This window comes from Physeter macrocephalus, chromosome 10 (genome assembly GCF_002837175.3).
Source record: "Physeter macrocephalus isolate SW-GA chromosome 10, ASM283717v5, whole genome shotgun sequence".
Lineage (NCBI taxonomy): Eukaryota > Metazoa > Chordata > Mammalia > Artiodactyla > Physeteridae > Physeter > Physeter macrocephalus.
The window spans coordinates 71,031,087-71,057,629 of NC_041223.1; the positions used below are offsets into that span (position 1 = coordinate 71,031,087).

General features: G+C 39.4%; 1 protein-coding gene across 4 annotated transcripts in view; it reads right to left on the reverse strand.

The window, feature by feature from the left end:
* Positions 1–26,543, reverse strand: part of ORC3 (origin recognition complex subunit 3) — a 61,022-nt gene that overhangs the window by 2,066 nt on the left and 32,413 nt on the right. For 2 of the 4 annotated variants that reach the window (XM_007104026.4, XM_007104029.4), the window contains exons 12-18: positions 26,146–26,262; positions 25,201–25,298; positions 11,573–11,706; positions 8,313–8,395; positions 7,315–7,415; positions 2,891–3,032; positions 1,133–1,249 (exon numbers count right to left, since the gene is read on the reverse strand). In XM_007104026.4, coding sequence (XP_007104088.1) covers positions 1,133–1,249; positions 2,891–3,032; positions 7,315–7,415; positions 8,313–8,395; positions 11,573–11,706; positions 25,201–25,298; positions 26,146–26,262 — 792 coding nt within the window. The remainder of the gene's footprint in view (positions 1–1,132; positions 1,250–2,890; positions 3,033–7,314; positions 7,416–8,312; positions 8,396–11,572; positions 11,707–25,200; positions 25,299–26,145; positions 26,263–26,543) is intronic. The other 2 variants (XM_007104028.3, XM_007104027.4) reach the window with 2 other exon arrangements.

Consider the following 26,543-nt stretch of genomic DNA (forward strand, 5'->3'; position numbering starts at 1 on the left):
GAGTTATTTGTAGTGAGGTGGATGGACCTAGAATCTGTCATACAGAGTGAAGTAAGTCAGAAAGAGAAAAACAAATACCATATGTTAATGCATATACATGGAATCTAAAAAAAAAAAATGGTTCTGAAGAACCTAGGGGCAGAACAGGAATAAAGACGCAGATGTAGAGAATGGACCTGAGGACATGGGGAGGGGGAAGGGTAAGCTGTGACGAAATGAGACAGTGGCATGGACATACATACACTACCAAATGTAAAATAGATAGCTAGTGGGAAGCAGCCGCATAGCACAGGGAGATCAGCTCAGTGCTTTGTGACCACCTAGAGGGGTGGGATACGAGGGTGGGAGGGAGATGCAAGAGGGAGGGGATACGGGGACATATGTATGCATATGGCTGATTCACTTTGTTGTACAACAGAAACTTACACAGTATTGTGAAGCAATTACACTAGAATAAAGATCTATTAAAAATAAAGTATTGAGCTTTCTGCATAAGAAAAAAAAATTAAAAGACAATGGAATGGTTTCTGAATAATCTTATATTTCAGAGAACTAAGAAACGTGCAGAGAAAAACAGGAAGCAAAACTATTCAAAGTTGAAAAGCAAAGGATGCCCTTTATCCTCTACTCCAACCTCCATCTCCCAGGAAAATGCCTATTTTTCTTGGGAGCAGCCAATTATGCATATTTTTAAATGGTGACCTTGTCACATAGGGCCTTTAACAGAGTTAACTTTTGTGTAGTTATTCCAATATTTTCTTTTCTTTTATGCAATAAGGGAAATGCTAGTTAATAATGTACTTTTTTATTCTGTGGAATAACGGAACTGACCTAAACTGTTTAGCTTTTGCTAAACATACTAAAATGTACTCATTTTGACCTGGCATGGATGCAGAATTGGCTCGGTTGAGGGTGTGGGATCAGAGTGCAGGGGTCTGTGTGGGACTGTTGAGCAGTTATAGTGCTTTTCTGGAGAAACTTGCCAGGTGATTTATAATGCTTTCCAAACCAAAGACAGGGCATTGAAAAAATAAGAGATGAGTTTCAAAGTACTAAAAGTATAAAAACATTCCAGGAAAGTTGTCATGGATGGTTAGACACATAGACAGCTTGCTCTTTCCCCCTGACCTACCTCCGACCAGTCCACAAGGTTGATTAGCCTGCTGCACTCCAGGTGCAGTTTATATGCTATGCAGATGTCTGGGGCGACATTTGGAATACAACCTTCTTCACTTCTCAGTGCTTCATTCTAAAAATAACAGTAAACTAAGATAACTACCTTTCAGCAATGATGAGGAACAAAAGCAGACATTAATTAACCTGCTAACCTGAATTTATAGTAAGCCAATAAGTGGAGCCTTTGGTTTCCTTTATTTTGTGAGTTGCACCTACTCTCCAATAGTTAGCTGGTTGTTTAGGATGAGGTCTTGGTCAAAATCCCTCTAGCTCCTAATCACTAGATGAACACAACCAGGATCAGAAGACAAGCATATTCTTCATTTTCATCATAAATTATTAATTTTTTTCATTTTAATCACACATTATTCATTATTGAGACTCTAATGCATTTCTGGTTTACATAAAAGTTTATGGAATTCTGTGGATTTTCAATAAAATGCCACTTCCAACATTTGTAATTACGTGAATTCTAGCAATTACTATACTGTATTAATAAATACCGACACACCACTACCAGGGATATAAGTTATCTCTCAAAGAAGATTATGGTCAACACTGCAGATCCTAACCTCTACTAAACCATCAGTGTTTTTTCAACCTATGTGAAAATGATGGTTCTTATTAAGAAACAAAATCTCTCTCAAACATACACATGGGAATTACATCCTTCCCGAAACTGCTGAAATCGCACCAGTTCTCTTCTGTGACTTACTACTAGCCAAAAAGACAGATTATGTAAAGAGTTTTAATTTGTGGTTTATATAATAAAAATAATTGATATTTTGTGCCTTAAATATGAAATTATTCAAGTACCCCACTACCACCATCATAGAAAAATCACTGATTTACATCTTCCTACTCAGTATTCTCTTCTAAGGCTTAGCATGTTTGTGTGCCATTTTGGACAGGAAACCAATACATCGGAACTCTCTTCACAGGTTTTATGGAGTCACTTCTTAAGTATCCTCTGTTGCAAGATTTCTAGGTGTTTAACTGAGTTGATAACTTATTAACAAATTAACAATTTAATAGTAACTTAGCAAATTATCAAGAAATTACTTTATGTGTGTGTATATAACTGAAATATAGCTTACTGAGCTGTTTAAAATGATCACATTTACCTGGTCATAGGAAAGTTAGTTTTAAAAATTCTCAATTGTCTTGAACTCTCCGTTTAAAGAACAACTTGGAACTGGCAAATGTGTCTGGAGTTTAGTAGTTTTATCCCTGGCATATTGCTGGCTGTCCTCTATACTCAGCTCTGGAGATACTCTCAGAGCAGATCTTTCTTTGGTTTAAAATCCAAGATGAAATTCCTTTTTTTTTTTTGCATCAGAAACAATCATTTGGCTCTTTTAAGTAATTTCACTGGGCCATATGGTTTGACCTATTATCTGCTGTTATGTCTGTAAGAAACCTTTCCTTTATTTTCAAGAGTAGTAGCATTATACTCAAGTCTTAGTGCCTATGATCTGGTCTTATCACATAAAGGAGAAGACAATTACGCATGATCAAAAGTTGGCAGTGTTAGTTCATTGGCTTAGAAAAAGCCCTCTAAAAATCTAAAGAATTTTAAAAAATATCTGAAAGAGGTGCAAGCAACCCTGAGCTGCCAGTTCCCTGCTCATTAGAACTGCAAATTTACAATATTTTTGTGACACATAAAGCCTGGAGTCTGAACTAAATTGTCAGAGAAACGACTGCTTCTTACCTTGAGGTAATAATATGGGTTGTTGAGCGCGGTATGGAGGGCGATCCGCGGGGCAGCGTTCAGGTGCTGGCGAAGGGTGTGGGCAGCACTGAAGTACAGCACCTCATGCAGAGGCTGTGTGTCTGGAAGCAGGAGGTATTCTCTGAAACCACCAAAGTCAGGTATCAGCTTTTAGATAAGCACAGGTCTATTTTCAATAAACCACTTTTGTCAGTCCTCTGTAGAGGGCTGAGCAACTTACCGAAAAAGCAAAATCAACAATAGCCAAAACCAACCAAATATTAAATCCAGTGCAGCTGCACTCAGAATTCTACCTCTCCGTGTAATATTGTTTAAAACTTTGACTCTCTGGTGTACAAGAAACTATATTTTAGTTCTGATTTAAACTTCTAGGAACAAATGTATATAAATTACATTTCTGCTCACAATCTTTTTTTTAACGTCTTTATTGGAGTATAATTGCTTTACAATGGTGTGTTAGTTTCTGCTGTACCTGTGTCCCCTGCATTGGCAGGCAGATTCTTTTTTTTTTTTTTTAAACATCTTTATTGGAGTATAATTGCTTTACAATGGTGTGTTAGTTTCTGCTTTATAACAAAGTGAATCAGTTATACATATACATATGTTCCCATATCCCCTCCCTCTTGCGTCTCCCTCCCACCCTCCCTATCCCACCCCTCTAGGTGGAAACAAAGCACCGAGCCGATCTCCCTGTGCTATATGGCTGCTTCCCACTTTGCTCAAAATCTTTAAGGTAGAATTTCTTAAAGTATAAATGAGTACTTTCTTAAATTATTTAGGAAACAGAGATATCCATATTTCTTATCATAGCAAACATTTAACTCCTGGCAGTGTTAAACACAGGCCTCAGACCTGGAATTAAGAGTTTAGGAAATTCTTTTTTGCTCACAGAGATATCTCTCACAGAAGTAACATAGGTAAAGTTTTCCAATCTTTGTGGGGTTTTTTTGCGGTACGCGGGCCTCTCACTGCCGCGGCCTCTCCCGTTGCGGAGCACAGGCTCCGGACGCACAGGCCCAGCGGCCATGGCTCACGGGCCCAGCCGCTCCGCGGCATGTGGGATCTTCCCGGACCGGGGCACGAACCCGTGTCCCCTGCATCGGCAGGCGGACTCCCAACCACTGCACCACCAGGGAAGCCCAGAAGTAATATAGGTAAAGTTTTTTATGTGTTAGACTTCCTCCTTACTTTATAGGCAGAAAAGGTTAAATTTTAGCTTCAGAGTATTATAAAACAAGGAAATCATTTATCAGTAAAATTTCAATTATTAAAAAAATACCACTGTAACGTGAGATTCTTCTGTCTTATTTATGAGCTAGATAATAAACCGATTTTAATGAAATCTGAACTTAAAAAATAAACCATTAAAGATTTCATCTGAATATATAATGAGCCTATCAGCTGGTATGAGCTGTGACAGTACATGGTTCCTGGGTGGCCTAGAGGGTAGCAAACTGGAAGGGAGAAGCTTTGGCACCCATAACCCAAAGACAGAGTAATAAGTCACTAACTTGATTAAAGCAGTTAGCTCACATGCCTTCATAAAGATTTCTGGGGCTTAGTGAGTCCTGGGCCTAAAGTATTTTGGTCACATGACAGATTTGTATCAGCTCCCTTTCCCACCGGTGCAGGCAGAGCCAAGCAGCTCCCTCAGCGCAGCCACTGGGGAAATTACTCTTCTTCCTGGTGTCCTGGCTTTCTTCCCTCCTGGAGAGGATACCAGGGCCTAGAAAAATCCCACCACATCTGCTCCTCCCGTGTGGTCTGGCTCTGAGGAAGAGGACGCAGAGAGGGTATGAACCATGTCCCTCCCTCCCCACCATCTCTGTCCTGCCTGTCTCAAGAGCTCCTGGCCCCCTGCTCATTTAGCTTCCAGATGCTGCTCCTTCTTCAGAGTCATTGGAATAAAACCCATGTGCAAAGAGCATTATGATTCTGACTTGGCCCTGAGAACCAGCATTCTATACCTCAAGTACTGCTAACATCTGACTCGAGATTAAGCTATTTAGCTGTAGTCTCAGGAATGGTTTCTGTGATGCCAGCTGCCTCCCTGGATGGCTGGCTACCCATTTGTAATTTCTGACCATAAACTTTTCCTATCCCAACCTCAGGCTGTTTTCTCCCCAGTCATTATACATAATGGTCATTAAAAGATCACGTTGGAGTCCTTGCTCTGTAATAAGGACTGGAAATCTAACAAGGCAACCAGATAAGAGTCAATTTCAGAAAAAAATTTGTCTCCTATTTGTCCTCCTCTCCCCTTTTAACATCTTTATTTAATTTTTAGAGATTCAGATAATTCTCAAGGCAAAAGGCCTTTTTAGATATCCTCAAAGAACCTCCAGAGTCTAAAATACTTGCCTGTATTTTGTTTCCACTGGGCTATATTAGTTGAAAAATACTGACAAAACACCATCATATGTTAGAATTTTTATCCAACTCCAAATTTGGAGACTGGCACGGACATCGGCAGTGAGTCTGGCACTGGAGCTCTGCATGATGCTCATTTTAGACCCAGAGCAGAGTCCACAAGCGAAAGAGGCGGTGGTCTGGGGGGAGCTGGTAGGACCACTTAGTATCCACAAGGGCTACAAGGCTGAAGCTTGTATTTTGGTGAAAACAGTAACTTAGAAAGTGGCAACTTATTCTCATTTCTCAGTAGTTTCAGCAAGAGCTGCTCATGGTATACGGGGAACTCTACTTCCTGGAGTCTGTTGTTTATAGGTATCTTTCAAGGACCGCTTTTCTCCAGAACTCCAAGCTCTGTTCAGACATCTGTGGTATGGTCTCTGGGGACAGTGTGGGGAAAGAGAGAGGGTCTTCTGAAAGATGTCAGCAGACTGGGACTAACTATGTGGCTTTCTGAAAGTCACAGCCTCTCTCTGGGCTTTAGCTGCCACATGACTCATCAAGCCCCATTCAGCTCTAACATGCTACAGCCCTCATCTCTTCCCTGCTGGGATGGATACTCAAGCTTGGTAAAGATCGTAAATCCTGGTATGGAAACTTTTGTGATTTCACAATACAACACATTTCAATCATGCCCAGCTTTATTTCAATAACTGCTCAGGAAGGTGAAAAGTCAGGCATATTAGGTCAAAGATCATAAAAGGGGAATGGTTGGCTGGTTTCAAAGCCTACAATTTGGGATTTGTGGGAATGCAGAAAGGAACATGACATTTGACCTATAAATTATGCCAAATTATACTGTAAAATCATTTTTAGCAACTACAATGGTCACAACTTGGTAAAAGGGAAAAACCAGGAACTTGCGGCTAGAAACTACAAGAACAGGAAGGCCCAGCACGGCAAGGTTAATTCTATGAGTTCTCCAAGGTCATTTCTAGCCAGTAGGTCACTTTAGAATTGCACTGTGTCACTTTTATGTGACCCATTTCTCTCACTTTAACCTTCCTTTTGTCATACTTGGTTGATCGTTTCGACCTCTGTCCTGACATGAGTAATTTCTCCCCAGTGACCAGGAACAATGACTCTGCCCCAAAACTGTCCTGGAAAATGGAACTCTTCACTTTCAAGAAGGACAGGCAATTTATCAAAAAAAACACTCTTTGTCTTCAATAACTGAGCTGCTTTTTTTTTTTAGTACTTGATTCTAGTCAGTGCCTAGCCTGCTGCTGAGTTTGAAATGCCATTAAAAAACAGAATAAGCAATGACAAAGAACAGTTTTTTCCCTATTTAACTATTAAATCATTTTATTTTTCAGACCTCTCACTTTTTTCCTATACGGCATGTCCCACCTGCAGGTTAGGTGTGTGATTTTACAGAGCTACACAGAGCTGGCTTTTGGGAAATCCAAATATCAGAATGATCTGGGTTTCCCAAAAAAGGAATCACCTTAAAATACAGGTAGCACTGGTGGACTTCTAAACTGACTCTGAGTACCCTGCTCACCGTGCGTCTGTGCTGACATGATCCAGAGTTACACTGGTACCCCTCAGAATTAGAAACCCTTTACTCAGGATAAAATAGGGTATTACAGCTGGGCTGGGCTCTTTTCTGGGTTTGGCCCAGATCCAGCATACTCTGAGCAAAGACAGAGCAAGGATTAAGTGTAAAGCAAACACTCTGCTACTAGGGGGAAAACACTCACTTTTCTGTTTCCTGTTCTGTTTCCATCCCCACCCCCACCCAGGCCTAATGAACTAGATCAAATTTAAACCTGTGTTCTTGAACTGGCAGTGAAAGAATGAACTAAGCCATCTGCTGAGCCACCTTAATAAGGATGGGAAAGGAATAAAAATTACAAGTCTGCGCTGGACGGAGGACCTCGAGCAAAAAGCCAGTCCCGAAGTGTCCCGGACTGGCTGCGGACAGCTATCACACCAGTGTTATTTGGGCAAATAGCCTGATTTTTAGCTCTGAAGAGCAACAACAGACTCACCTCACCAGACTGTGGATGAAGCTCACAAGTTGTTCTCTGAGGACTTCAAACTTGGTCTGCCTCTTACTTGTTCTTCTTAACTCCTTCATTTCCAATAATGACTATGGATGAAAGAACATACCTTTTCCGGTGATTCTGAGACAGAAAGCCCCTCAGAGGGCAGCTCTGTTGCTCAGGCAGAGGCAGCTGATGCCCTTTCCATACGACAGAATGTACAGAAAAAGAACCGGATCAAAAGGGGTTGTGTTTATCTTTTATTTTTCAGGACTGGGAAGAATCTCTCCTCCTAGGTATTTTGCTTCAAAAAATATCAAGTGACTTTTCAGGGAAAGAGAAGGGCAGCTTACGTCGTTACTAAGTTATAGGGCAGAGTGCTCACGAGCCACAACCCATTAATTCATTTGAGAAAAGGACTTCCAAGAAGAAGAGAAAACCCTTGCTCTTTGCCACGCTAACAGAATAGATTCCACATGCTTTGTTCTGCTTAGATGGATATTTTATTCTACGTTTATCATAACTTGGTATCATGGTTTACAGAAGGTTCTTTACTTTGACAACCAAGATCCTAAAGTTAGAACTATCTGAAAAATGCTATACTAGACACACTGTGGCTCAATTTCTGCTCTATACTCAATATGCATTTCTTTAAAGAATCAAGAAAAGTATCTAAAACTAAAGAGTCTCTTCTGAACCTCTCAATTTGATCAAACTGAAAAACAAATACATCAGATAAATAATCAGATTCCTTTTTGCAACCAGGTTCCCTTATTACTAGTTAATTCTCTGAGGCTATCGGAACAGTTTCCACCCGACTTCTACATGGAGAATGAGGATAGCAGTGGGATAAACAGGATGTTCAATTTATAAGTTAGTTACAAAGTCTGCTTTGTTCCTAGTTGTGGTTTAAAAATGAAAACAAAAACCTCCAGGCAGAGCTAATCTAGAGCACACCGGGAGCATCAGGGGATGTGGCTGGAAGGATAAGAAAGTGATCTGACCTTCTGAAGATGATAGAGGTCTGTCTTCTGAAGTCCCTTTGACTGTGACTCAGAAGTATCTTCTTCTTCTTCTTTGGCTTCTGCTTTTAATACAAAACCAACATACAGCAGCTTGGGTAAATCCATTTAAGAGAATAACATTTTTACTATTCCAAGGGAAATAAAGTTTAATCCATTTTTTTTTTTAATGTGGCAGGGAACCAAGGTTCCACCACATATATGATTTCTTCCAGAAGCTGAAGGTCAATAAATATTACATAAGTTATGCTGCAGAGAGGTCTTCAAAGAAACCAGCTACTGAATTTTAAAAATGTGACCAACAGTGAGAACAAAACAAAATACAAACAAATCCCCTCAAACCAACAGGAAAAAAAAAAAATCTCCAAATCTTTGTGCTGTTATAAATAGCTTTTAAAAAACAAACAGGGCTTCCCTGGTGGCGCAGTGGTTGAGAATCCGCCTGCCGATGCAGGGGACACGGGTTCGTGCCCCGGTCCGGGAAGATCCCACATGCCGCGGAGCGGCTGGGCCCGTGAGCCATGGCCGCTGAGCCTGCGTGTCCGGAGCCTGTGCTCCGCAACGGGAGAGGCCACAACAGTGAGAGGCCCGCGTACCGCAAAAAAAAAAAAAAAAAAAAAATCTAAATTATGGTCCTTTGATTCTGCCATGATGATGTAAACAATACAAACCTGCACCCTGGCAAACCTGGCCTGGATCTTCCCATTCACTAGATCTGACATGCTATTTAAGTCTGAAGTGGGTAGTGCATAAAAGTTTTGAAATAATCTACTGAAATGCAAACTGCATCATGCAAAGGAAACAGAAAACCATATCTGGTAAAAAGTGTAGTAAAGGTGTAGTCGTGTTTCCAGAGAATATGAGGTTCTAACAGCCTCTTCCTGGTGCAGGGCAGATTATAGGAACCTCACACTCACATGGCTTACTGAGCCAAACCTAAAACAGGAAGATGCAGCCGGAGAATCTGCCTTGTTCTCGAAGAATAAATTTCTTTTTAGCTATTGATAAATCTTGGTTCAAGAAAGATATGATTTAAGGTTAAAATATCTAATAAATTCTCTGTCCCATTTCATTAACATGTAGCAGAGCCTTAAAAATAAATCTGATATGACACTCTGACCTACTTAACCCTCCAAATGTAATTTTAAACCTAAACTGTAATGTGTAATAACTGTCAGGGAACTAGAGATAGCATACAGTCAAACTGTATGCTTGTCCAATATGGGAGGGTGGGGTTAATTTCACTTTATTATTAATAATGTGCTACTTTTGAAAACAGAAAAGTAATTTATTCAAGACACTGGTTTTGCTTCAACTTACAAAATTCTTTATTCTTCAGACTGTTAATCATCTTAATTACCAACCTTCCCATTTCTAAAAGCTGCGTTCCTTTATTTAATATTAGCACATCACAGGATTTGTTCACTAGCTTATGTTACATGAACTCTAATTAAAATTATTATAATATCTGCAGTTTCATTTTACAAAAATCCCTGAGTCCGATTTTGTAAAAGATTGAAATTTACCTAATTTATCTTATATTCTTCTAAGTCTTTTACCCTGTTTATATCTTTAAGGGCGGCCCCTCACTGTCCCAGTGACCCTAATTAGGTGGCGACTGTGAATCAGTGAGTAAAAAACAATGAGCTGGTGATTAAGAAAGAGGTGGGCTCCAGGCTGGGTACTACCCTAGCTAGCTACGAGATCTCAAGCAAGCTCCTTCCTCTTCCTGGGCTTTAGCTTCTGTTGCAGCTGGACTCAATAATCTCTATGATACCAATTTCCAGCCCTTTAAAATGTTTATGATTTGAAATGGCTCGGCTCACTTGTCCTGCAAATGTACTGCAGAGCAATAATGCCTGAGCGGGCTTCCCTGGTGGCGCGGTGGTTGGGAGTCCGCCTGCCGACGCAGGGGACGCGGGTTCGTGCCCCGGTCCGGGAGGGTCCCACATGCCGCGGAGCGGCTGGGCCCGTGAGCCATGGCCGCTGAGCCTGCGCGTCCGGAGCCTGTGCCCCGCAACGGGAGAGGCCACGACAGTGAGAGGCCCGCGTACCGCAAAAAAAAAAAAAAAAAAGCCTGCGCATGATCTGGAGGGGCCCCAGTACCACGCGGTGGCGCTTCCTCCCGCTCCTGCCCCTCCAGTCAAGCAGGCTGGCTCTTTCATCTTTCACTGGCTCGGCACTCATGGGGCCTAGTGCTGCAGCTATGGAGAGAGAGGGAGGGATTCAGCAAAAGAAGTTTCCTAAATCTAAAGGATTTAAAGACAAAGGGACACTTGCCAAACACAGAAAGGATTGATAGGGACATTCCAAGTGCAATGTTTTCACCATGCCATGGTTCGATCCGTGTGCTTATACACCAAGTTGCCTCTTTTCCCCAGACCCCATTAAAAATTTCCCTAAATAGGGGAAAAATAAGGAGTGCACAGTCATTTTGCTTGTTTTACTGAAAGAGTACTATACTTTGGTGCTAGAAACAGAGCAAGGGAAGAGCCCATGAAAAGTTAAACATCAGTACCAATCCACGGAGCCCCCTCAGAACAAAGAAGTCCTGGAGCATCAGAGCGCTGAAAAGGCTACCTGTACACAAGCAGGCATCCCAGAGCTCGGCAAACATAACGAATCCTGTGCAGGTCATGCAAGGTAAAGGAAACTGTGCCCTCCAACACTGAGGAATGCCAGGCTGCCACAGTTCATTGAGGACTGAAAGATTCAAGCTTTGTAAACCTGATTAAAGCAAACCTCATGCATATTTTGGTAATCAGCATATCAATGAGCCTCAATGCTGTGAAAGCAGTTCACAGCTATTAATTTTCAGGCTTACAAATAATTTATGCAGTGTTTTTGTAATCTATAAAGAACTTGATGAAATGCTTAAGAAAAACATCTAAAAGGAGTCCTTAATTATGATGCCCTGCTACTCTCTCCAATCTTTTTGACTTCTTTTTGCTGCCCTTTCTGTTTTCTCCCCTAAGGTAAGTCCTCAAAACTGTCCATCTGGAGAAAGACATTTTTTTCCTGCCCATTTGATAGTTTTCATTGTTTAAACCAAATGTGGAAGAGAACCATTTGGCTTAGTTGTGGTTGTCACGTTGTGCTATTCTGAGGCTTGGTATACTGACTGATCACAAACTACGTTACCTCTTCATCTCTCAACACATCAGAACGCGGGGTTTTCCATGTTATTTTATAGTTAAATGACTGTCATAGCCAGTAGAATTGGCCAGATATTATATTCTCACCATCGAGGCTCTGAAACTGGGCCAGGAACTCCTCTATTCTCTTTGCTGTGTTGCCAAGCTGCTTTTCAGAAGAGTACTTAAAAACCTTGAAACATTCCTGAAGCATGGCCATCAGTTCATCCTTTGCCAACATCCTAGAACAGAATCAGTGACAGGAGATGTAATGTAACTGGAAAATTCATGTACTTAAAAAACACTGTCTACATTTTAAAAGTTTCTGGTCAGAAGAAGATGGTGTAAAATGCTTCATTGGTGGCTACCAACTTTTTTGGGGGAGACTTTCCTCAATGTATGTGACATTCAGAAGAGTTCTCATGATAAAGCTCAACTTGGAAAGTTTACAATCTGGGTTCATGGCCTGGTTCTGGCACTTACTATGTTTGTAATATAGAACACTTTACTGAACATCTTTGATCTTTGGCTTCCTTGCCTGTAAAATGGAAACAGGAACTCACCTATTTCACAAGGCAGATGGAAGCTTAAGAATTCAATAAGAAGATGCATTTGAATAAAGACTCTCTAGCACAGTGCTTATCACACAGCAGGCATTTAAGGTTAGTTTCCCTTTCCTTCAGATCTAAACGTAAATAAGAGACAAGAAACGTCTGCTGAGGATGTAACCCTCATGCTAAATGACACCTTGTTTGAAATGACCAAAAAAGTATTATCAGTGATTTCTTTATTATTTTAGCTACGCTTTATATCTTCTATGGGCTTTGTTAACACCAATCAGTAAATCCACTGAACTTTAAAACTAGTAGGCAATCCTGCTTGTTCTATATAGCATAGGTAGAATGATTGCATAATTCCTTCAAGGCCATAGAGGAAATCTTTGTTAGACATGGAAAATGAACACAGATATTCTAAAATTAAGATCCTGTTTTCAAGGTCATTACTTATAGGATCTCTCCCCTAAGATCATATTCAGTAACAGATGAAAGTACAATGATTAAAAGTTCTTACATTAATCATGAAAGAAAACAATCAGCCAAACCCAGAATATGGGTCATTCTGTAAGAAAACTATCTTATGTTTGACATTTTTCATAGTAAAAAATTTGGGGAAAATACTATTATTACTAGGTTAGAGGAAAAAAATGAAGCTAAGTAGACTATGATTACCTCAAAATTAAGCTGGTTACTTCAACTAAAATTTAAACCCAACCCCCCCCAAAAAAACCAAAAATCAAAACCCAGAACAAAAACAAACGAAGAAAACAGTCATAAAACCAATAAATATAGAAACTGGCAGCGGTGGACAAAACGTAAACTTTTCCCTAGTTTTAAGAATATAAAATCTTCTCTTCCTCTTTCTACAACAATGAAATAATTATCCAAAGTGTAATCTTTATCTGTGAATGAAAGGCAGCTAACCAACAGGTCAAAGACAACCAAGCCAACACATTTAATTCTTGATTACATTTGAGATTATTTTAAATTTCTGGCTTTCTATTGCCCAGATGGAGTCAAACTATTACGAGAAGAGAATTAACTCAAAGTCAGATACGGTTGAACAATCTGTCATACCCGAACTTTCGCCCTACTCAGACTAGATCAGCATTTCCAGGCTCCAAGGAATCCCGGGCACTGGCTTGCTGTAAGGGCAGAGGCTGAGGAAACGCTAGAGGAGGTCTAACCCGCAAGAGCAGTGCCCTGAGGACTAGCTCCCCAGGCCACAGGCAGCCACACCTCACATCTCTTTGCAGCTTACAGAACTGAATATTGAGGAGGGCAAAGCCCAGTCTATTATTCATTTTCAGGATGCAATAAAAAATGGGATTATGTCATATAATTTTGAAATCTAACTTTACTAGTCATAATTTTTAATGTGGCATTTGATTGGAAGGCGTAGCTCTTTCATCTCAGGTATAAACTTCCAGGGATTCAGACAGTTATTACTCTTTTTATTCTTAGCCAAAGACTATGTTCTTATTGTTTCCAGAGTAACAAACGACTTTATACGTTCCCAAGTACTCTCAGGTCTAATATAAAACAAGACTTGAAGTAAGGCTGATTAAAGCAAATAATGTTGTGAACAACCCAATAAAGTCATTAATTAAAATTTTTCAATTAAATTATATATATTTACACAAAGAACTAACAAAGATGCCTGCTATCATCACTATTATTCAGCATCATTCTAGAATCTATTCTACAATAAGAAAAAAGAAGCAAGTGGTACAAACATCAGAAAGGAAGATGAAATTTATTATTTGCACAGGATCCAACGGTAAGGTTAGAAAGTCTAAGAAAGCTACAGAAGTATTAAAGAGTGTAAAAAGGGTGGGTGCATATAAGGCAAATACATATGTGTGTGTGTATATGTACACACATGTCAATACCTTACATTTACATGTAATCAATATTTTAACATTAAACTATGGAAAAAAGAGCATGTTCAAAATGGCAACAAAAACTATAGAATATTATGACAAACGTGTAAGAGCAAAAAAATGAAAGCCCTGAATAGACATTTTAAGTTCTAACTCTCAATACTGTAAAGATATAAATTCACTCCAAATTAATCCAAAATTTAACACTTTTTGAAACAAAATTCCAGTGGGCATTTTTTAAAAGCCAAAAAAAAAAAAATCACTCTGAAATTAATCTGGAAAAATAATTGTTCCTAAAACAGAGGAACAAAGTGTGTATACTTGAGTGTATGTAGTGAGTGGGGCTATTAATGTATCAAAAGGTATACGCTACAGTGATTACAATCAGATGGTACTTTGTATAGGAATAGACAGGACGATAGAAGGAAATAAGAGTCTAGAAAGAGATCAAGGTATATATGAGAATTTGGTACATGACACAAAGGTACCACTTTAAATCAGTGGGGAAGAGATGGGGAGTGTTGGAAATAACTAGCTTAAAAAAAACAGATCATTACCTCAATATATTTCAGAAAGAATAAAAATGTTGGGGAGGGGAAAGAACCAGTCCATCAATCATGAACTACTAGAAGAACAAAAGAAAACTATTTAAGTCTGGTAACATCCAGCATCTGCAAGGGAAATAAATACTGATACATTGTTGGTGCAAGTGTACAATAGTGTTTATATTTTAGACTCAGAAAGTCTATGTATTTATTTTGTGGAAAAAAATATACTAACGTGCAAACACAAACTTACCCTCAGTGATTACTGTTTGTAACAACAGAGAATTAGAAACAACCTAAACATATATCAAACAAGGGACTAATTAAATAAAGTGTTACACTTTCAAAACAAGGGATACTACATAGTGGGGATAAATAATGAAGTAATGCAAGTGATGACAGCTAATATTTCTACCCACAGGTATGTATACCAGGTGTCATTTGATCTCCACAACACTGTACGAGATGAGAAAACAGAGGCACAGAAGACTCAAGTAACTTGCCCAGAGTCTGGTTGGCAAAGCTGGGATTTGAACCCAGTCTGGCTGGGCATCCGTGCTCTGACCAATGATCTTATAGTGCATCTCAAGACACAATGTCCATGGTAGAATATTAGGAGCAAAACAAATAACTACCATGACAAAAACCAATCAGACAAATCCAAAAAACAAAAAAAATGCAAATTGTGGAACACTGTATAGTATGATTTAATATATGTTTGTGCCTGAAAAAAAAAAATCTGAAAGTACAAACTGCCAACAGTGGATGACTGGTTTTCAAAGTTATACAACACAAGGGGTAATGTCAGAAAAGTACTGTTATGTTTTCATTTAGATTACTGTTAGAGTGACTCCAGCAAGCACTTTGGACAAACCACACCTAATTGAACAAAATTAACTAAAAATGACTAAAAAATAAAAATTAATTTTATCCCCCCAAAGTTTGTTACATATAGCAGCCCAAATAGAAAATTAAGGATTGAGGGACTTTCCTGGTGGCACAGTGGCTAAGAATCCACCTGCCAATGCAGGGGACACGGGTTCGAGCCCTGGTCCGGGAAGATGCCACATGCTGCGGAGCAAAAAAGCCCGTGCGCCACAACTACTGAGCCTGCACTCTAGAGACCGCGAGCCGCAACTACTGAGCCCATGTGCCACAACTGGTGGAGCCCACACGCCTAGAGCCCGTGCTCCCCAACAAGAGAAGCCACCGCAATGAGAAGCCCGCGCACCGCAAGGAAGAGTAGCCCCTGCTCACTGCAACTAGAGAAAGCCGGCGTGCAGCAACGAAGACCCAACGCAGCCAAAAAAAAAAGAAGAAAATTAGGATTGAGTCTAGCCACCAGACCAGCATTTTTCAAACTGGGTTTTCAAAATGGGTTTCAACCATTATTAGTCAAGAAACCATTCATTCATTCAGTCAGTCAGTCATTCAATAAACATTTACTGAATACTTACTAATACCAGGCACGGTTCTGGGCATTTAAGATACACCTCAGTGAAACAAAAAACCCTGTCCTCATGAAACTGACATTCTAGCTGGGCTGGGGGGTGGTGCAGAGATAACAAACACTATCTCGTATTACTATATATATGTTAAAAATTGGTATTATGGAAAAATATTGAGCAGAGTTAGGGGGGAGGGTTTGAGGGCAGGTAGGTTTCAATTTTAAAATAGTTATTAGGCCTCATTGAGAAGATGACATTTGATCAAACATGTGAAGGAGGTAAGAGAGCCATACAAGAACGTAGGAGAAGAGCTTTTCCTGAGAAAACAATGCCTGCAAAGGCCCTACGGTGGGTATATGTCTGGCCTGTTCAAAAAAACAAGGAGGCTGAGGTTACATAAGTGGAAGTCGAGACCGAGTGGTAGGCAATGAAATCAGAGAGAGGGAATGAAGGGCTACATCATGTATGGTCATTGTACAGATGGTGGTTTTACCCTGAGTGAAAATGGGAGTTTTGAGCAAAGGAGTGACATTATCTGACATATTTTAATAGGATTATTTTGACTGCTATTTTGAGAAAAACCTGTAAGGTAGCATACGTGGAAGCAAGGAAGCCAGTTAGGAGGTGATGGCAATAATCCAGATGAGAGGTGACGGTGCCTTGGACAATGGTGGTACCAGTGAGGGAAGGTGGCAAGAAGAGGTTTGGTTCTTGAAATATTTTGAAGGCAGAACCCCAAGTTTTTGGCTTTGAACAACTGGAAGGATAGGGGGACTGCAGGAAGATTCTAGGTTTCAGGGGAAGATCAGGCATTCAAGTTTGAACATGTTAACTATGAGCTGTACATCAGATATCTAAGTGGAGGTGTAAACAGGTAGGTGGACATAAGAGTCTGGCACTCAGGAGAAAAGTGTGGGCTCTTGACTAAGCCCTAGGGCACTGTAATGTTAGGGTGTCAGGGAGAAGAGAAATTACCAAAGAAGACTGAGGGGGCAGGAGCATGCACTGAGGTAAGAGGAAAACCAAGAGAATCTAGGCCCTAGAAGTCATGAAGGAAGCAGTGATGAACTGTGTTAGATGCTGATAATAGTTTAATGCAAATGAAGACAGAATTGATCATTAGAAACATTTATCAACATGAGGGTCGCCGGTGACCTTGATCAAAGTATATTGCTAGAGTGGGAAAACCAAATCAGCTACAGAGAGAAGAGAGGAGAGAAAGTGGAGATAGTGTGACAATGCTTTCAAATTTTGGTGGATTCCATCTAGCATTACTTTAAAAGAAATAGAATAAAATTGAAAAGTAAATACAGTTGTCCCTCGGTATCTATGCGGTATCGGTTCTAGGACCCCTGAAGATACAAATATCCGAGGATGCTCAAGTCCCTTATATTAAATGGCATAATATTTGCACATAACCTACGCATATCCTCCCAGATACTTTAAATCATCTCTAGATTACTTATAATATCTAATACAGTGTAAATGCTATGCACATAATTGCAAATACAATATAAATACTATGTAAATAGTTGCCAGTGCATAGCAAATTCACACGCTTTTTTCCTGCTTTTTAGAACTTCTTGAAATTTTTTTTTTTTTTTAATATTTTCAATCTGTGGTTGGTTGAATCCATGGATGTGGAACCTGCAGATACAGAGAACAAACTGTACCAAAGACTAAAAGTTTGAAAGCCAGCACGCTGGACTACTTTAAAGAGAAAAGAAAAACAAACGCATCTAAGACATGTCTCATTAATGCTGAAAAAGCTATTTATCTTTAACCAACTTGATTAAGTGATTATATCACTTTTGCGTAAATGGTTCAAAACAGACTGTGATACTTCATGTGTTGAAAGCTTTATAGGTTGTTATTTTTTAAAAAAAAGTTTCCTTAACTAAGACAGAAAGAGAATCATTTAGCAACCATTTAAAAGCAATCATCCTGCAGGGCAATGAGTGTTCTGCTTCATCATGCAGAAAGGCAACCATTTCTGGTTAAGCACTGATTATATAAAGCCTGATTGAGAACAGGCTAGGAGAAACTGGCCAATCCATGGCTAATGCAAAGATCTTCCGAAAAATGAGTTCTCAAGTTCTAAACAGATACTACCAGTATAAAACAGCTTCAAAAAATATTCAAAGACTCAAACCTGCAAATATATCAACAAAGACTAGGAGGAAGCAAAACAAAAAGGCTTACCAAAAAAACATTCACAGAGATTGTCTTCTTCCAAGACAACACAACAAAGTAATCACATATGATCCTAACAAGTGAAATAGAAACAAAAAATATGCATAATTCCTTTTAACCTTGATATTTCATATTAGACGCCACTTCCTCCAAGAAACTGCTTGACCCCCCAAACAGAGGTTAACTGTCCAGTCTATTAGTTCCTTCGTGCCCCAGACCTCACCCAGCACAGCACTTATTACTCTGTATTCTACCTGCCTGTCTACTTATCCACCTTAATCTCCCACTTGGCCAAAATTCAGTGTGGGTAAGGACCCACACTGTGTCATCTTTGTCATCAGTCAGTGACTCCACGTATCAAGTATTAAAAAAAATTTTTTTTAATGGATGAACAAGGCTATGGCCGTGCACTGAAAAAGAATTTCATGACCTAATGTGAAGAATAATTTCTCTATTTTCAAACTGACTCATGTAGGGGAGCACCTGAAAGTCACGGGGACCTTTGTGGAACACCATGCTCTTTTTAGTATGTCAAAATGAATCAAGTTAACTCTACGATATGGCTAGAGACAACTTTAGCAACATAAAAAACATACCTATTTTATTGATGTACTACAAAAGTACAACCCTGAGTTCAGAAGAAATAAAGTTGTCAAACTCAGTTTGATCAGCAATTTCTGATTTTTTAAAATTAATATTTCTTAGCTACCTGTTCATTTTACTAGCAGAAAAGTGGCAGTATGCACTACATTTTTAATAAAGAAAAACAAAATACAAATGCAGATCTTGTTTCTGTTTATTGAGATTAAAAACCATTGCTCACTATTAGCAGTGGAATACCTTAGTCTAGTTTTGGAACTAACTTGAGATCAACTGCCTAAAGCCATCCAGCTTCTTTTTCTTTGATGGCTTCATTTTTTTCCCTCAATTTTTTTGTACCCCTTTTTTATACCCCTTTTTTATTTCCCTTTATTGTCTAGAACAGCGTTTCTCAAAGTGTGGTCCCTGGACCACCTGTCAAACAAATGTGGTGAAGTGCTTCTTAAATGCAGATTCCTGCTGACCACCACACCCAAGTGCCCAGCAGTCAAATCAGCATCTTTGGGGGGAGGGTAGAAATCCACACGTTTAATACCTCGACTGATTCTTATGTACACTAAAGTCTGAAAACCATTACTCCAAAAACAGTGCCACTCAGCATCTTCTGCTTTCAAATGAGCTTCAACAATTCAGCTGTTTGATTTTACCACCAACACACAGAAAACTGTCGAGGGCCTGATATGATGCAAATTCAGGATTACCAATCCCTGTTCTGAAAGAAATCATATTTTAGTGGTGCAGTCTCATATAGCTTCCACATGGATAAATCTTGATCATCAAAAGTTAGATTATTGCTATTTAGGAAGCACCTCATATACTGTGGAGCTGTGTCATTTTTCACAACAAGATCTTTAAATAGCATCAAAATTTGATCTGCAAAGTCAGGAAACAATGCATTATTTAGACTCTAAATCTCTAGCCTCTTTGAACCAAGTTAAAGTGATCAAATGTTAATATTATTACTTGAGTCATGTTTTTTTAACTCAATGAAAGCTGAGCTGACCTGCTAATATATTACTGTTTAACTCAAAAGCCTTATTCAGAAATTAGAATAATCTCTTTCAGCCTAAAGTAAATTCCCTCAGCTATCACTCAACTTCAATTTACAAATGTGTTTCTATGGCAAGCTCATAAGGGTGCACTTGGGATAAGCAGACTAGACACTGTGGCTCCTTTCATGTACATGACTGCACATTGTGCCAAGATGACTAGTGTCAAGACGGGAGGGGCTCTGAGGCCACAGAAGCTTGCTCTTCTGGCTCATTTTAAAATTTTGGGTACGCTCTCATCATGCACTACTGGCCACAAACCCATATAAATTTCTTTTTATACTACCTCTCGAATAATTGGAATAGGGCTGAAAAACTGACTGAACTTTGAAGATTCGGATTTAAATTCCAGCTCTGCCAACTGCAGAAAAGTCACTCAACGGTTCTGGCTTTAGTTTCCTTATTGGGGAAAAACAATGGGATAACTCTAGATGAGGGATTTTCAGTTGACGGGGTTGGGGGCACAGTAAATTCTCCTAAGAAAAGGGGCACACTTTTCATTACCACCAATCTAAGAACCACTGCTGTGGAGCTCCACTGGTACTGCTGGCAGAGGGCAGTGTACTTCAGTCCAGCTGAGCTCTCATGAGCCTATAAGTTGAGGACTTTATGATTTATGTCAACCCATAAAACCTTATTACTGAAGCACGGTTTTTTGAATTTTAAAAATTCTCTGTCTAGTGTTGGATTTTTAGGTGGCTGTCTAGAAATTTTCTCCAACAGAAAAAAGGTCAATGTTTCCTCTTCATGTCTTTCATGCCCGGCCAGGAAAAGCCACTCACCCAGCTCAATGCTCGGTTAGCGTAATTTTTACCACATTCTGTTCCCAAATGGTGTTTTAACTTAAATATACCCTTATATAATGACAGGCAGTTGAGTGAAAATTAACCAACTCATATCCTGTAAAAGAATGTGGTCTTCATGCTCCAAGAGTTGACTGAGTGAGGAAAGGTTATGGAAGACATGCAGAACTACTGTACTCATGTCAGATTATGACATATTATAAATTCATGTTCTCATGCCATGGTGCAACTAAGCCCACGTGCCACAACTACTGAGCCCACATGCCTCAACTAGAGCGCCTGCGTGAGGCAAACTACAAAGCCCACACGCTCTGGAACCCACGTGCCACAACTACAGAGCCCAAGTACCCTGGAACCTGTGCACCACAACTAGAGAGAGAAAACCCGCACACCACAACTAGAGAGAAACCCACGTGCCGCAACAGAAAGAGCCCGCATGCCGCAAGAAAGATCCCCACGTGCCAAAATGAAGACAAGACCTGACGCAGCCAAAAAAAAAAGTTAAAAAAAAAAATGCATGCTCTCCACACATCAGTGTCTGCTGCCTACATTTTAAAATAACTGTGATATAAAATTCTATATGTCTTTTTCCACTCATGAATACTTGACATTTTTCAACATTATTACAAGTTCCTTATAAATATTTCTTGAGATATAATTGACATGTAACACATTAGTTACTGGTATACAATACAATTCAATATATGTATATTTTGTGAAATGATCACCACAGTAAGTCTAGTTAACATCTGTCACCTTATGTAGTTACAATTTTTTTTTCTTTTGATGAGAAGTTTAAGATCTACTCTCTTAGCAACTCTCAAATACACAATACAATATTATTGACTATAGTCACCCTGCTGTACATTACATTCCCAGCTCTGTATCCATGAGTTCAGTGTTATGGCAGGATTTCCTTCTTTTTATTTCTGAATAACACACACACACACTCACACTCTCACACACACACACACACACACACACACACACACACACACACACACATCTTCCTTATCCGTTCATCCACTGATGGACACTTAGGTTGCTTCCATGTCTTGGCTATAGTAAACAATCTTGTAATAAACATAGGGGTACAGATATCCTTTTGAGTTAGTGCTTTTGTTTCCTTCTGATACATACCCAGAAGTGGGATTGCTGGGTCATAAAGTAGCTCTATTTTTAATTTTTTGAGGAACCTCCACACTGTCTTCCATAGTGGCTGCACCAATTTACATTCCGACCAACTGGGTACAAGGGTTCCCTTTCCTCCACACCCTCATCAACACTTGTTTTTTTGTTTTAAATTTATTTATCTATTTATTTATTTTTGGCTGCGTTGGGTCTTCGTTGTTGGGTCTTCATTGCTGCGCACGGGCTTTCTCTAGTTGTGGCGAGCGGGGGCTTCTCTTTGTTGTGGTGCACGGGCTTCTCACTGCAGTAGCTTCTCATTTCGGAGCTTGGGCTCTAGGCGTGCAGGCTTCAGTAGTTGTGGCATGTGGGCTCAGCAGCTGTGGCTCGCACACCCTAAAGCACAGGCTCAGTAGCTGTGGCGCACGGGCTTAGTTGCTCCGCGGCATGTGGGATCTTCCAGGACCGGGGCTTGAACCCGTGTCCCCTTCATTGGCAGGCAGATTCTTAACTACTGCGCCACCAGGGAAGTCCAACACTTGTTATTTCTTGTCTTTTTGATGATAGCCATTCTGACAGGCAATATCTTATTGTGGTTTTGATTTGCATTTCCTTGATGATTAATGATGTTTAGCACCTTTTCATGTACCTGTTGGCCATCTGTATGTCCTCTTTGGAGAAATGTCTATTCTTATCCTCTGCTCATTTTTTCATAAGACTTTTTTTTCTATTGTGCTGTGTGAGTTCTCTATATAATTCAGATATTAACCCCTCATCATATATATGATTTACAAATATTATCTCCCATTCTGTAGGATGCCTTTTCATTTTGTTGATGGTTTCCTTAACTGTGCAGAAGCTTTTTAGTTTAATGTAGTCCCACTTGTTTACTTTTGCTTTTTTGCCTTTGCTTTTGGTGTCAAAGCCAAAAAACCACTGCCAAGACCAATGTCAAGGAGCTTACCACTTATGTTTTCTTCTAGTTTTATGATTTCAACTCTATGTTCAAGTCTTTCATCCATTTTGAGCTGATTTTTATGTATGGTGGAATATAGTGGTCCAGTTTTCCTAACACCATTTATTGAAGACTGTCCCTTCCCCATTGTATATTCTTGGCTCCTCTGTCATAAATTAATTGCCCATGTAAACATGGGTTTACTTCTGGGTTCTCTATTCTGCTCCATTCATCTATGTGTCTGTTTTCATGTCAATATCATACTGTTTTGATTACTATAGCTCTGTAATGTAGTCTGAAATCAGGAAGCATGATGCCTCCACCTGTGATCTTCCTCAAAACTGTTTTGGTTCTTCAGGGTCATTCGTGGTTCCACACAACTGTTAGGAATTAAGTACTTTTTAATGGTCAAAAAATATTTCAACAAGCAGATCTATGGTTATTTAAACATGTCAGTTTCCAGATAAAATGGATTTTTCAAGAGAAATATTGCCATTAAAGTACTTCTTAACAAAAATTTCAAATTGGAAATGCTACTAGACTATGTTTCTAACAGTACCTTAGTTATTCTTTCCAAAGTAACATTCAGTGATCATTTTAACCTATTTTCTCTTATGACTTCAATTATTTGACGACAGATGACAAGAATGTCTGGTTTCCTAAATTCAGATGTTTCCTACTTAGAATGCCTAAACTGATGAGTGTCCTTGACTTTTTCTCCACATCTAATCTGTACAAAGGAGAAAAGAAGAATTCCAGTTTGGAGGTTGCCAGATTCCTTTCTCTCTTGTAGTTCCCAGACTCTTGCCTGCCCTTGCTGTAGCAGCTATTGTATATTTGATCCTTAGTGTTTTTAATATTCCTATGTTTCTGACCTCAGCTTAGCAAAATGACTGAAACTTTGCTTTCTGTTCATTGCTTCTGCTTTACTCAGATCCCCACATCCCTATTTTAGAGCTCAGCAAAGAACAGTGGAAAGTATCACAGCTTTGAAGTCAGACCTGGATTAGAATCCTGGTTCCATCAACAACTATGAGATCTCAGGCAAATCACTTAAACCCTATCTATGCTTCAGGTTCCTCAGCTGTAAAGTGTGGCTAACAGTATCTGCCACAAATGCGCACTGAGTATTAGACTCGGTACTACTCAGGAAAATGTACCAACACAGCATGGCACACAGCAAGCCTTCATAAACCCTGGTTACTACTGTTCAATAGTGCATACCATTACTATTATTGCTCACATTTCCTTACCCTAATTTGGAACTGGCATTCTTGATCCCTGACTTGAACCCCAAGATTGCCAGTGTCAGGCAGATGCAGAAAGAGAAGAACAAGTCCCTCCCTGACAAAGAAATCTACAAATTTGGAAATACCCAACTGGAAAAGGAAGGCAATTACTAATCACGAAGGTTAAAGAGGAAACCCAGCAAGAATCAACTGGGTGTTTGAGATAAGTATGTTGACTTGAATAGAAAACAAAAGAAGTCTCAGAAACATTCCAGTTTAAGTATATAAATACATAGAAATCTGTTATTGGCATTTAAAAAAATGAAATAAAACACAGCTTTTCAGTGGCAATCTAGTTTCCATGAGGAGTTATTTTTCCAGATAGCATAAAATTAGTTTCCTATCTTAAGCTGCACCTGCTAGATTACTAACATTTATATTATTAAGTCTCTGGACTTAAAGTGCTCTTAATGTGAATTTTCCTCCTACTGTGCCCATCTGTTCTTTTCTTGTGGGCCCAGGGGAAGCCAAGACTTAATAAATATTCAGTTCTCAGACTTCTTTATGATATTTTCATATAAGCATTTATATCCACTGAAGAAAATTATAAGACTGTGTTCAGAAACTTAACTCCACTTGATTTCCCTTTTCTCACTATCCAAGTAGTCATTATTTTTATGAAAGACTAAGAAGTCACCATACATATAAGAAGTAAAGCCAAGGAAACAAATAATTATAACTTTAAAAGGTAAATTTGTCAGGGATAATAAGTGATCTTTGATATCTGATAACACCAAGATACCTTATTTATTCACGTAATATTAGACAAATAATTTACGACTTAGCCAATATTAAATGAACGTGGATAGAGCCAGCTCAGGTGGGAGAAGGCATCAAGGCCACTGCCTACTGGTGGCTGCTCCTCACCAAGGTCAGCCGTGGCCTCCTTCACGAGAGGCATTTCACCCAGTGATGCCGCTCCTCTGCCCAACCAGGTCAGGGCCATGTGAGCTTGCTTTCCATGACCACCTTCCCTACCATGACAGCAAGCTGGCTGGATGGAAATGATCCATACCTAAGTTCTCCCTGTGTAGTGTCAATATTTCACTAAATAAACAGTCATTTTACTTAAAAAATCAAAAGTTCAAAAACAAGGTAAAACCAGCAAAGAAATGGATGGTTGCTACGTTAAAAACACTATAAGCTACAAACATAAATTCAAGACATATACAAATATTAGCTACAACATGGCTACTTATGAAACTCCTTGGCAGGCAGAGTTCTGGAGGCAGGTGTTACTTATTGGCAGGCTTAGAGCAGACAAAAAAAGGAAAACAACAGACTACCTCAGCAGCTGCAAAGCCGATGCATACTCCTCTGAATCCCATATGCTCTTTTCTAAACACGTGCAGTACAGCTCTCTGATCTGGAAGTGAACAGCACACTGGTGAGGAATCAAAAGTGATCTAAGTTTGCACACTACGTTTGGAAAAATCATAAATGGTCAAGTCAAAAAAAATAATGTCATTAAAAACAGCCACTTTCTGTAGATGACAACAGACTTGGCATATATCACATGGATCAGGCATTTACATAAAACACCATTCACATGAAAGCAAAATGAGACCAAATTGGGATTGGCTGATATCACCGGTCACTTTGCAATAAGAAAATTATTAAAATGATGATTTGATTACTAAAAAGGTTTAATGGCAGAAAATGTCTTATAAACAAGTCATTCTTACATATTTATATTTGTTCTCTAAACCTTTGAGTTAAGGATGCAAAGATTTAGGAATACAGAATTCTTCCACTGCATTCACTTGACAGGTGGTTCATAGGTTTATGCTATGACACGAAGGCCAGCGGAGCATAATTTTGCAAGGAGCAAATTCTTAAACTGCCTCCCTTTAGCTCTGGGTGTAATGCAAGGTTAACCATTAAATGATCTCAAACAGATTCCTTTTTCCATTTCACTAAAGTGGAGGATCAGTTCTCTCAGTATAAGTGACAAAGAAATGTTAAAGAAAAAAAGTTTAAATGCCTTCGCATATGTACATTGCAGAGAAAGCAACACCACTTGGATTCATGTGGCTGTTTCTTTGTGGCCATCAGACAAAAAATACTGTTTCAATAACGAGTAAAGTATACAGCTGGAATGGATTTAGATTGCATGCTCACTGCAAGATTTGGATCCATTTCACATTCTGATGCCTGAATGCTACCGAACTCAAAGAAAAAACCACTAATATTCCTACTTTGTAGATTCCAAATGAGTAAGTTCTGGTTACCTGTCGACCCAGTGGGTACTTGGGAAGAGAAGAGGTGAACTGATGAAGACATCTCAAAACCAGGAAGTAATTTGCATGGTAAACATGCAGGTTTTCTATTAATGACTGTGTTTCCTCCTAAAAAAATATATAAATCATAGAATACATTACAAATATGTAAGCCAGCAATTAAAAGAATAAAATACTAAAATCTAACTCATGGGTATATATATATATATAAAATTTCCAAAAAACTGATGAGAGAAGATTCAGAATTACAAATTAACCTTAATTCTGAGATTTTTTTTTTTTTTTGCGGTATGCGGGCCTCTCACTGTTGTGGCCTCTCCCGTTGCGGAGCACAGGCTCCGGACGCGCAGGCTCAGCGGCCATGGCTCACGGGCCCAGCCGCTCCGCGG